At 45.6% G+C, this 13,411-nt stretch overlaps 1 protein-coding gene across 1 annotated transcript in view; it reads right to left on the bottom strand.

Moving 5' to 3' along the window:
* The window catches only part of LRMDA (leucine rich melanocyte differentiation associated), a 573,594-nt gene extending 567,773 nt beyond the window's left edge, over positions 1-5,821 (bottom strand). The window contains exons 1-2 of the mRNA XM_069980876.1: positions 5,457-5,821; positions 543-643 (exon numbers count right to left, since the gene is read on the bottom strand). Coding sequence (XP_069836977.1) covers positions 543-643; positions 5,457-5,495 — 140 coding nt within the window. The 5' untranslated portion in view covers positions 5,496-5,821. The remainder of the gene's footprint in view (positions 1-542; positions 644-5,456) is intronic.
* Between the last annotated feature and the right edge of the window lie 7,590 nt (positions 5,822-13,411).

The raw sequence follows: 13,411 nt of genomic DNA, 5'->3' as shown, positions 1-13,411 counted from the left end.
GTGTAAAACCATCCGTGTTTACATATGTTTTGCATCTGTGTCCGTGTAAAAATGACTAGTGATCCTGTTGCTGATGTGCTTCTGACCTGGCTTACCTCCCAGCAACTAGTACAATTAAAAGAAAAACTGTAGTATTTTAAGCCACATATAGTTGGGTTACACAATGAAACATGGGTAAGCATGGAGGCATAAAGGTTTTGTTAGGCATCCTGAGACACTACTCCCACCAGGAGGTACACTACCTAAAAGTAGTCTCTGACAGCCTTTATTATAGCGCAATGGGGAACCCCTTTTACATCTTGTGGCAAGACCCAATGTCTAATCAGACCTCACTTGTAATCATTTACGTATTACATATCTGATACATAAAGTGATGCAGCAATTTTGACATCTGGGTGTATCACAGGGGTTTTTTTGCCCATGGGTGTATGGGAGCCCTTAATAAAAAATTTTAAAAAAGTAGAGCATTTTGAGTAGACGCTGATGATCTGCACATTCATAACATTATTTTGTGCTTAAAATATCTTGCAAGGTTCACTTACCTTAACAGGTTGAAGCTCAGATCTAGTCTCTTTGCTTGATGACCATATTTTTTAGAGAGAAATGATGGGATCCTAGTACAATCTTTTCCTATGTAAGACACCTAAAATAGAAACATATATAGTCATGGCACTGAAATGTAAGGTTTTATGGTATGTTCCTTTAGGGTGGATACTTTGTAGATTTTCGAATTTGCAAGCAGCAAAGTGGATGAGATTTGTAGAATTAATTTGTGCATGCTGCATAAAAATCTGCACCTTCAAATGTCTACGTATGCTGAGGGAATGTAGTGAATGTAGAACAGATTTAGCCTGTACATGGGCCTGTAACATACGGGAGATCTGGTGAGAGCAGATATACACATATTGAAAAGCATAAATAGGGGGGACATACAAGCCGGAGGGCAGGCGGGACATTACACTGAAGGGAAGGGAATACATTGAGGAATGTCCCCAGTAGACCAAAGGGCTAATTTGCATATCACAATACAGAAATATGGTGCTGAGGCAAAAGAAGACCGAAGCCGGGATCACCAACTGTCCGATTAGAGGTATCTATCAGCAGGTTCCTGACGGTTTCCCTTTGAAGTCATCATGGCGTATGGAAAGCCATGGACAGCCACACGGCTCTGTCACAGAGATTCAAACATTTTCCCCGCTGCCGGAATGATGTTGATACATCATGCCTTGCAGGAAAACCCATCCAGGACAGGCATTCACTGCCCATAGGTCTGCAAGATTTGAGGATGTGTGAATGCAGCGTAACATGCATTGCACAGTTAAAAACCCCACATGTGAAGGCGGCCTATTCACATGCTTTGCATGCACTCCTGTTGCTATAGATTGTTACCACATAGTCCAGATATGCCATCAAATGGGGTAGTGCAGCGTTTAACATTTATTCACTAAATAACACACATTACAAAGTCATACAACTCCCGACCCCCCGTTAGAGCCCCCTATACTCACCTGATCCCGCCGGGTCCCACTTCTGGAGATGGTCCGGTGACGGAGATCTCAGCCGCTGCAGCCCAGCGCGCGCGCTGAGAGATGAGTCCAACGCTCATAGAGAATGACAGAGCGCTGGACTCTCCTGTCATTCTCTATGAGCGTTGGACTCATCTCTCAGCGCGCGCACCTGGCTGCAGCGGCTAAGATCACCGTCACCCGACCGCATCCAGAAGCGGGACCCTGGCGGGATCAGGTGAGTATAGGGGGCTCTAGCGAGGGGTCGGGAGCCTGTCACCCCGGCACGGGGGGTGACAGGTTCCCTTTAACACTGTGTGAACATTGCCTATGGCTGTATTTATGAACAGCACACTGTATTCTCTACCTGTAACACCACACAGCACGCTGTATTCTCTTCCTGTAACACCACACAGCACGCTGTATTCTCTACCTGTAACACCACACAGCACACTGTATTCTCTTCCTGTAACACCACACAGCACACTGTATTCTCTACCTGTAACACCACACCATGCTGTATTCTCTACCTGTAACACCACACAGCACGCTGTATTCTCTATCTGTAACACCACACAGCACGCTGTATTCTCTATCTGTAACACCACACAGCACGCTGTATTCTCTTCCTGTAACACCACACAGCACGCTGTATTCTCTACCTGTAACACCACACAGCACACTGTATTCTCTTCCTGTAACACCACACAGCACACTGTATTCTCTACCTGTAACACCACACCATGCTGTATTCTCTACCTGTAACACCACACAGCACGCTGTATTCTCTACCTGTAACACCACACAGCACGCTGTATTCTCTATCTGTAACACCACACAGCACGCTGTATTCTCTACCTGTAACACCACACCATGCTGTATTCTCTACCTGTAACACCACACAGCACGCTGTACTCTCTACCTGTAACACCACACAGCACGCTGTATTCTCTACCTGTAACACTACACAGCACGCTGTATTCTCTACCTGTAACACCACACTGTATTCTCTACCTGTAACACCACACAGCACATTGTATTCTCTACCTGTAACACCACACAGCACGCTGTATTCTCTACCTGTAACACCACACAGCACGCTGTATTCTCTACCTGTAACACCACACAGCACACTGTATTCTCTACCTGTAACACCACATAGCACACTGTATTCTCTACCTGTAACACCACACAGCACTGTATTCTCTACCTGTAACACCACACAGCATACTGTATTCTCTACCTGTAACACCACACAGCACATTGTATTCTCTACCTGTAACACCACACAGCACACTGTATTCTCTACCTGTAACACCACACAGCACGCTGTATTCTCTACCTGTAACACCACACAGCACGCTGTATTCTCTACCTGTAACACCACACTGTATTCTCTACCTGTACCACACAGCACGCTGTATTCTCTACCTGTAACATCACACAGCACACTGTTTTTTCTACCTGTAACACCACACATCACTGTTTTTTCTACCTGTAACACCACACAGCACGCTGTATTCTCTACCTGTAACACCACACATCACTGTATTCTCTACCTGTAACACCACACAGCATGCTGTATTCTCTACCTGTAATGCTGATATTGGAATAAAGCAAAGAACTTCTTAAATTTTTAATTTTTTTAATTTTTCTTTCCACGCACATATTATGATCAAGTATTTTTTATCTTTGAAGTTGATTCCCACAAAAAGGACTTTATTCGATACTATCTTACATGGGATATACTGTTTATACCTTGTTTTTTGTGCAGGTGGGATTGGCAGTGTCGGCTCTTATCCTCTCTGCTGTTTAGCATTATCTATTTGTGTAACTGCATCAGTTTTGTGCAGATACTGCAATACTGCAATGACACTCCAACATGTGTGAACACAACCCTAATTTCTCTGTAGACTTTTGCACAGCGAAGTTGAAACACCTGCTTCTGGCCGATCAGAGATAGTAAATCCCGCCCTGCCCCCTCTCTGCATTATCAGCCTGTGTCTAGCAAACACACACACAATGTGAGACAGAGGTATGGAATATTTGTCTCCTGGGGGGGATAGCAGAAGGAGCAGGAGACAATGTGGATTGGCACAGGGGCCATTTTTATCACTTCCTGGATTTCTATCAGCTACCAGTGTGGCAGAACTGTACAGATACAGTAATATATTGTATAGATACAGTAATATATTGTATAGACAACTCGCTGCGTATTTGCAGCGAGACTCGCTGCGGATCCCAGCTCTATTCTTTCAATGGCAGACAAAATGGCAGCAGAGATGTACATCCCTGCTGCGATTTTGTCTGCAGCCCGCCCCATTAACCCCCCGGCCGCCGAAGATTATACATTACCGGGTCCCCGCTCCTGCTTGCTTCGGGGCAGGAGCGGGGACCCGGTAATGTATAGCCTGGCCGCCCCAATCGAACAGAGGGTCAGGTCATAAAGGAAAGCCTGAGATTTCTCCTCTTTTCAAATCCATTTCTGGCTTTGGCTTCAAATCATTGGCAGATAATATTTCTGTGTAAATGGACCCGTAGTATAAGTTTACTCGTGTCTAGAAATGACCCAACTATAGTCTGTAGTTGACTATGTTCAGGCCATTAAAGGGATGCTTTGAAGAAAAAGAAACTGGTTTTCAAATGAACTGGTGCCAGAAAGTTATAGAGCTTTGTAAATTACTTTTATTTAAAAATATCAATTCTTCCAGTACTGATCAGCTGCTGTATGTCCTGTAGGAAGTGGGGTTTTCTTTCCAGTCTAACACAGTGCTCTCTGCTGCCACCTCTGTCCCTGACAGTGCAGGAAAGGTCTTCTATGTAGATTTGCTACAGTTCTGGACAGAGGTGTCAGCAGAGAGCACTGTCAGACTAGAAAGAATACACTAAATTCTGCAGAACATACAGAAGCTGATAATTACTGGAAGACTTAAGATTTTCCAATAAAAGTCATTTACAAATCTGTATAACTTTCTGACACCAGTTGAACTGAAAAACATTCTTCCTCTGGAGTACCTCTTTATTATCAATTGGGCCTGTAAACTTGTACATGTCAACATCTTATTTGGAGGGGTTGCTAACGTATACACCACATGGAAGTCTGAATAGCTACTCAGATCGCACAGTGTCGCACCTAATGTTCATGAATAGTGTCACACTGGCATCCTTAAAGGGGGTAGTTAAAAAAAAAAAAATTCAGATCAACTGGTCCCAACAAGGGCAATTTACTTCTTTAAAAATCTAGTCTTCCAGTACTTATCAGCTGCTGAATGTCCCACAGGAAGTACTCTATTCTTTCCAGCCTGACACAGTGCTCTCTGCTGCCACCTCTGTCCATCTTGGGAACTGTACAGAGCAGTAGCAAATCCCCATAGATAAACACTCCTGATCTCTAGACTGGGACCAATATCACTCCCTGTAGGACATGCAGCAGCTGATAAGTACTGGAAAACTTTGGCTTTTTAATATAAGTGAATTGCAGCCGTATGTTCCTGCATCACATGGAGCTAAGTCATGCTTGGCCAGCTTCCTCTTATAAAGCATTTTGTTTACAGCACTTTCCCTAGAGTTCTCATACTGTGGAAACACAGCTGCTGGGCATTCTGGGAGTTGTAGTCTTTCAGCAGCTGTAATCCCCTCAGGTGTCTCTGCTATACTGGGGGGCTCAGGGTGGCCAGGCTGCAGTCCCTCTGGGACCCCCAGGTGTCAGACATTTATGAGGTATCCCATAGATTCACAGGAGATTACCATGCAGCTCACTATGGCGGGGCCGGCTGCACAGGAGGGGATGAGGAAGCAGGTGCAGGCGGCCACGTGACAGCCTCCCGGACTCTCACAACAACTTTCCATTCGGCTCCAGCGCCCAAACCTTCCAACCTCTGACAGAACGTGACGCCTCTTTTCAGGTGACCTAAACACCTCCCCCTTGTGGTGACGTCACATCCTCCTCACCTGTGTGCCTGTCACCATCTCCTCTCCGTCCCCGGACATGGTCTCCGCTGTCACTACTCCTCTGCGCACCCCTGTACACTCGGTTCCGGGATGTCTGCTGCGCGCGTCTCACGCCTCGTACCGGCAAATGCACAAGACGGTCAGCTGACTCTCAGTGTGTGTGTAAGCGCTGCACTGCCGGGTCACGTGGTGCGGTTTTTTGTGAATGGGCCGTTCCTGCTGATAAAGATAATCACGTGACTCGGGTACAACTTTCTTGTCAGGACTGTGTGAGCGTCACATGGTGTGTAGTAGTGTGAGTGGCTGTGGCTGTACACGGGGAGAAGGAAGAGAACGGATGCAAACTGCTCAGTGTGTATACTGCTCTCCACATAGACTTTACCACGTGTGGGGAAACTTTCCTGAGGTTACACAGCTGGGAAGATGAAGTCTGTGGAGGCAGCCCAGTACAGAGGGACGGGATCAGCTGCTCCGTCTTCACACACCCGCCCCCTTGGTGAGGGGATTGGGTTAACTCCTCATGTTCCTGTACAGTTCTCACTATAAAGGATGACATCCAATGCTGCAACCACTCATCTTCACAGGCCCACAGTTATTACAAAAGCATACAATAAAGATAACAAGGAAACAATATTATCATGCTTAAAGTGATCAATAAAATGATTACTGCACAAAAAAATGACAACTCGTTATTCAGGGTCCATTTACACAGAAAGATTATCTGCCAAAGATTTGAAGCCAAAGCCAGGAATGGATTTGAAAAGAGGAGACATCTCAGGTTTTTCTTTATGACCTGATCTCTGTTTATAGTCCATTCCTGGCTTTGGCTTCAAATCTTTGGCAGATAATCTGTCAGATAATCTTACTGTGTAAATAGACCCATAGGCCTTTTGGTGAGAAAGTTTTAAGTTTAAAAATCCAAATTGAATCTCTTGTGTTGAGTCTGTGCTGTCTGTTCTCTATCCCTTCTGCAATCTGCTCTATTGGGATTACCTGGATGCACTCAAATTATGCTGCGTTTACACAAAACGATAATTCGCCCAATCGATCATTTAATGATTTATGAAGCAACGATTTGTTTTTTATAATGATCCGCATTTAGACGAATAAATCGTTAGAAAAATCGTCAGAAAATTCTCAAGAGAAATCGTTATTGCGATCGTTTTTAAGATTGCTTAACCCTATCTCACACATAGGACGAATCGTTGAAAGGCTGTTTACACGAAGCGATCTACAAATTTTTAGCGAACGAATGACGATTTGAGAACATGTGGAAAGATCAAAATCAATGATTTCTCACTCGTCGCTTGATCATGTGCTGTGTTTACACGGAACGATTATCAAATGCGATCGTTATTGCGAAAATTCGAATGATAATCGTTCCGTGTAAACGCAGCATTAACCATTATGGTTCTCTACCATTAAATATCAACAGTACAAGCGATTTTAAGAAACTCTGTAATAGATTTTATAAACCAAAAGAGTTTCCCTCTGTACTGAAAAAGCAATCTCCCAGCCTCCCCCCTCACATCAAATGAAGCAGGATTTCTGTGTCCATTATGTGGCTATGGAGAGGGGAGGGGCTGTTAGGAGTGAGTGAGCACAGAGCAGTCCAGCACAGCACAACACCCTGCAATCTTCTCTCAGTAAGTTCATAGATAAGCACTGACCTTTCTGACCCCAGAATCCTGCGTTTTAGGTGCCCAGAGAGTCTACAAACAGCTGACCTCCATGTCACCTCTTCCTGCTCCCTCATCTCCCTCGGCCCCTCCCCCTCCATAAGGATAGAATGGAGAGAGCAGAGGCCGTCTTCACTGGCTTCTTTGTAATGAAGACGTGTTTGCCTGATAATGCACAGATAAGAAGTCAGGGGGGGAGGCTGGGAGATTGCTTCTTGAGTACAGAAGGAGGCGTTTTTTGGCTGATAAAACCTATTACAGAGTTTCTTAAAATCGCTTATACTACTGATTTCTGCAATAAAAAAAAATATGACAGTTACACTTTAAAAGTTATATAGATGTGTCTATACAATGTATTACTGTATCTGTACGGTTCTGCCACACTGGTAGCTGATAGAAATCCAGGAAGTGAAAACAAAATGGCCTCTGTGCCAATCCAGATTGTCTCCTGCTCCTTCTGCTGTCCCCCCTTAGGACAGGTGTTACAGGTAGAGAATACAGTGTGGTGTGTGGTGTTACAGGTAGAGAATACAGCGTGCTGTGTGGTGTTACAGGTAGAGAATACAGTGTGCTGTGTGGTGCTACAGGTAAAGAATACAGTGTGCTGTGTGGTGTTACAGGTAGAGAGTACATTGCTGTGTGGTGTTACAGGTAGAGAATACAGCGATGTGTGGTGTTACAGGTAGAGAATACAGTGTGCTGTGTGGTGTTACAGGTAGAGAATACAGTGAGCTGTGTGGTGTTACAGGTAGAGAATACAGCGTTGTGTGGTGTTACAGGTAGAGAATACAGTGTGCTGTGTGGTGTTACAGGTAGAGAATACAGCGTGCTGTGTGGTGTTACAGGGAAAGAATACAGCGTGCTGTGTGGTGTTACAGGTAGAAAATACTTGTGTGCTGTGTGATGTTACAGGTAGAGAATACAGCGTGCTGTGTGGTGTTACAGGTAGAGAATAAAGCGTGCTGTGTGGTGTTACAGGTAGAGAATACAGCGTGCTGTGTGGTGTTACAGGGAAAGAATACAGCGTGCTGTGTGGTGTTACAGGTAGAAAATACTTGTGTGCTGTGTGATGTTACAGGTAGAGAATACAGCGTGCTGTGTGGTGTTACAGGTAGAGAATAAAGCGTGCTGTGTGGTGTTACAGGTAGAGAATACAGCGCTGTGTGGTATTACAGGTAGAGAATACAGTGTGCTGTGTGGTGTTACAGGTAGAAAATACTTGTGTGGTGTTACAGGTAGAGAATACAACATGCTGTGTGGTGTTACAGGTAGTAACTGTGTGCTGTGTGGTGTTACAGGTAGTAACTGTGTGCTGTGTGGTGTTACAGGTAGAGAATACAACATGCTGTGTGGTGTTACAGGTAGAGAATACAGCGTGTTGTGTGGTGTTACAGGTAGAGAATACAGCGAAATGAACATGAAATTTAACATGAAATGTTAAAGTACTGTAAAGAATTCAGTAACACAATGAAACTGCAATGTGTGAACATAGCCTAGATGTTCTGCAACAGCTTTGGGCGGGGAATAGGCAGGGTGGGGGACTGTGATGAACAGCTGAGGGAAAGCATTGCATTCTGGAACCTGTAGTACTGTGTACAACTGCTTAACCAGGAACTAAAGCCACACAATACAGAACAAAACCTTCAAAACAAATGGATTTTTGGTAGTTTAAAAACTAGGTTAGACAGGTGAGCAATGCTATATGCTTCTGCAGCATTTTTTTTTACCTCAACCTGGAGTTCTTCTTTAAATAAAGCCCCAGTCCTATTCACCCTAAGACTAAGAGATTCATGCTTTTTAGTAAATCCAGTGGGACCTGCACTTGTGGCACGATGGGTGCAGAAATCTAGATCAGGGGTAGATTTATCCCATGATTTACGCCTGTTTGCAGGAAAAGTCATAATAAATCAGGTGAATGTGGTGGAGGCCTTGCCTCCTCTCCGCCTTGCTGCATCCCCCTGCCCGCCCGAGCATATGCCAGGGAAAGGTTTGCATAACATGGCTGCCTTTTTACTGGCGTACACCAGGGACGCTATTAATAACCTGCTTATTCCTTTATACTCCCTGCAGTCTGTCAGCCCTTGTGTTTCCCATCCTCTCCATTCCTGCTGTAATGTGCCTTCACTTACACTCAGCTATACACACTGCTGCTATAATGTGCCCGTACTCACACTAAGCTATACACACTGCGTCTATAATGTGCCTACACTTACACTCAGTCATTCACACTGCTGTAAAGAAAGGTTTCTTTCACTGTCCTCCTGCACAGCCAGGGCCGTCTTAACAGCATTATGGGCCCCTCGGCAGAGGTGCGAATTGGGACCCCCCCCCCCCCCCCCCCCCCCCGTGGCTGCCGCCATCAAAACCCCCACATCTTTGCATATAGTGCCCCACATAGTAGCCAATGCCCCCATATATTGCCCCACATAGTAGCCAATGCCCCCATATAGTGCCCCACATAGTAGCCAATGCACCCATATAGTGCCCCCCATAGTAGCCAATGCACCCATATAGTGCCCCCCCATAGTAGCCAATCCCCCCATATAGTGGCCCCCATAGTAGCCAGTTCCCCCATAGTAGCCAATCCCCCCATAGTAGCCAGTGCCCCCCATAGTAGCCAGTGCCCCCCATAGTAGCCAGTGCCCCCATAGTAGCCAATCCCCCCTGCCGAACAGAAAAACAACAAACCAGTTACTCACCTGTCCGCCGGACCCAGCAGCTGATGTCTCCCGGCAGCGCGCACTCCCGTCATCCTGGACCGCCCGCCCCTTCTATCGCCGCTTAGCTGAGCCGATCAGAAGCCCAGGAAAGTGCTGCTCATGGCACTTTCCTGGGCTTCTAAGCGACGATAGACGAGGCGGGCGGAGGGGGTCGCTCAGGGACGCTCTCTATGCATATGCATAGTGAGCGGCAATAGAGGGGGCAGGTGGGACGGATACCTTGCGGTGCTCGGCACTGCTTGGGAGCCGTCTTCGCTTTATAGGACGCACTTAGTTTTTCCACCCACTTTGGGAGGAAAAAAAGTGCGTCTTCTAAAGCGAAAAATATGGGTATATCACAGCGGGCAGGGGCCCCCTAGGATGCAAGGGCCCCCGGGCAGCCGCCTACCATGCCCAATGGGTAAGACGGCCCTGTGCACAGCTCTGAGATTCTCACTTCCTGGTCCATACTGAACACACACTCCTTCCCCATTGCTGACAGACCTTTGACAGCAGCCCTGCTTCTCTATTCTAGCCTGTTGTACTAGGCTACTGCATTATAGGGAGCTGCCTCTCTATCCTGTATCTACAAACTGATGCTGTTTTTTCAGGTTTATGCACTTACTATACATTATACTCCACATGCTGATTGCTATACTGTACAGTAACTTATAATATCACATATTCAGCTTTTTTTGCAGAATAAAAAATCATTATTTTGGGGGTGTAGAACTAATTGTCTGCATATCAGTGATTTCTTATGGGAAAATTTGCTTTGGTTTAAGAGTGGATTTGTATTGATAGCACGGCCCCAGAATGAATTATGCTGGTAATCCAAGGCACCACTGTATATATATATTTGTAATTTAATCATATAATAAAACCTTTCCATAGTTATCAGCTTCTGTATGCCCTGCAGGAAGTGGTATACTCTTTCCAGTCTGACACAGTGCTCTCTGCTGCCCCCTCTCTCTCCCAGACAGGAACTATCCAGAGCAGAAAAAGTTTTCTATGGCAATTTGCTGCTGCTTTGGACAGAAGAGAGCACTGTGTCAGACTGGAAAAAAAAAAACATTTCCTGCGGGACATGCAGCAGCTGATAAGTACTGGAAGACTTTTGATTTTTTTAAATAGAAGATTGGCTGAGTATAACTGTGCTCAGCCAATCGCGGCTGAGCGCAGTTATGACGTGGCAGAGGCAGGCTGGCATGAGGGACGGATGGAGCGGTTCGGCCAGCCTCCCGAAGACTACGTCATTGTCACAGGATGGCGAACGGGGGTCGACACGAGATGAGTATAATGCACCACACTTCCGGGTCTAGCGTGGGCGGGGGGAAACACGGGGAAGGGGGCCATTCACATACATAACATACATTACAAAGTTGTATAACTTTGTAATCTGTGTTATTTTGTGAATAATGGTTTAGCGCCGCACTACCCCTTTAATAGTACCACCTAATACTGCCCCATAAAGTACTTACCCTGCTGACAGACTTAAAGCGACTCTGTACCCACAATCTGTCCCCCACAAACCGCTTGTACCTTCGGATAGCTGCTTTTAATCCAAGATCTGTCCTGGGGTCCGTTTGGCAGCTGATGCATTTATTTTCCTAAAAAAAAACTACTTTTAAACTTGCAGCCCTGCGTCAACGGCTGTGGCCTAGAATATCTGTGCCCTAACTTTGCACCACCCCTCCGTCCCTCCTCCCCACCTTCTTCATTATAAGTAATGCCCCTAGAACATTTTCTCCTGTCTAAACATTGCACAGGCGCCTTAATGATCCAGCCCATGTGCCGTGCTGACACAGGTGATGAATAGGAGACAATCTGCCTGGGGCATTCCGTCCCTCCTCCCCACCCTCTTCATCATGAGTAATGCCCCTAGAACATTTTCTCCTGTCTGAACATTGCACAGGTGCCTTAATGATCCAGCCCATGTGCTGTGCTGACATAGGTTATGAATAGGAGACAATCTGCCTGGGGCATTTCTAATGATGAGGAGGGTGGGGAGAATGGAAAAAAGGGGAAAAATAGGCGGGGAATGCGCAGGGAGGAGGACTGTGATGAACAGCTGAGGGAAAGCAATGCATTCTGGAACCTGTAGTACTGTGTACAACTGCTCCACCAGGAAGTACAGCCACAAAATACAGAACAAAGACTTCCCTTCACAATTTTTGTAGCCCGCTCTTTACAGTGGGATCACAGTCTCCCTCTTCCTGCTAGTTATCCCACTAGCTATACAGCCCAGCATACGATTTGCTTTCCCTACCACCTGACTACACTGGTGACTAGGGATGGTCCGAACCTGCCGAGGTTCGGGTTCGTACGAACCCAAACTCTCGGCAATGATTTCCGCTGTCTGCCCGCTCCGTGGAGAGGGTGGATACAGAGGGAGGACCGCCTGGAAAACTGGGATACAGCCATAACCATAGGTTGTATCCCAGTTTTCCAGGCGGTCCTCCTGCTGTATCCACCCACTGCACAGAGCGGCCAGACAGCAGGAATCTGATGCCGAGCGTTCGGGTTCATACGAACCCGAACCTCGGCAAGTTCGGACCATCCTTACTGGTGAGTCATTTTAAATTATACCCTGTCGTTATAATTTTCAAAATCTAAATCAACAGTAGATGTGAAATAAAGCAAGTTTGCAATATACATTCATTATTTTATTTGTTATTATCATGCTGTAAAACAAGGCTGAACTTACCAGAAATCTAGGTCCAGTCTCCTGAAGGTAGATTTTCTGACTTGTGCTGGTTGAAAAAAAACAGACTAAACACAGGAATTATGGCCAGCACAGAGAGTCATGGCTCAATATGTCTGTCAATCACATGACGGCCTTCTCTTTGTGAGCGCTCAGATGGCCTGGGATACACAGGACTTCCTGTTTTCTGGCTGTTTTTTGTTTTTGAGAAAAAAAATTCCGAAAAAAGGAAGTGCCTTGTTCTCCATGATAACTAAAAAATAAAAAATCGTTGGTATACTGAGGGGATCTCCCCAGGGGGACTTCTAGTAAGTGTGTAAAAAAAAAAAAACGCTCCCCTAATAAAAGTTTGAATCACCCCCCTTTCCCATAAACAGAAAATAAACATATTTGGTATCGCCGCATGCGTATTCGCCTTAACTATTAAATTTCGGTAAATTACGGTAAACAGGGTAAAGCGCCAAAAAATTCTTAAGTGCAAAATTGTGCATTTTTGGCCACATCAAATCTTGAAAAATTGTAATAAAAAGCTATCAAAAAGTTGCACATACAAGGTACTGATAGAAAGTACACATCATGGCGCAAAAAATTACACATCACACAACCCCATAGACCAAAGGATAAAAGCGCTATAAGCAGGGCTGTGGAATCGGTAAGCCGCAACTCCGACTCCAACTCCTGAATTTTATCAGGGCCGACTCCAACTCCTACTCCGACTCCTGAGTTTTATCAGGACCGACTCCGACTCCCGACTCCAACTCCTTCATAAATGGCCAGTCATGTCATGTACTAGGGGAGTTTTTTTATCACACTGGTTCAACAGCTTCTCCCTAATGTATTACATGATCCTGGGGCGACTTATGAAACATACAA

The sequence above is a fragment of the Dendropsophus ebraccatus genome, chromosome 8 (genome assembly GCF_027789765.1).
Source record: "Dendropsophus ebraccatus isolate aDenEbr1 chromosome 8, aDenEbr1.pat, whole genome shotgun sequence".
NCBI classification, from domain to species: Eukaryota; Metazoa; Chordata; class Amphibia; order Anura; family Hylidae; genus Dendropsophus; species Dendropsophus ebraccatus.
This window is presented reverse-complemented; position numbering and strand designations above follow the sequence as displayed.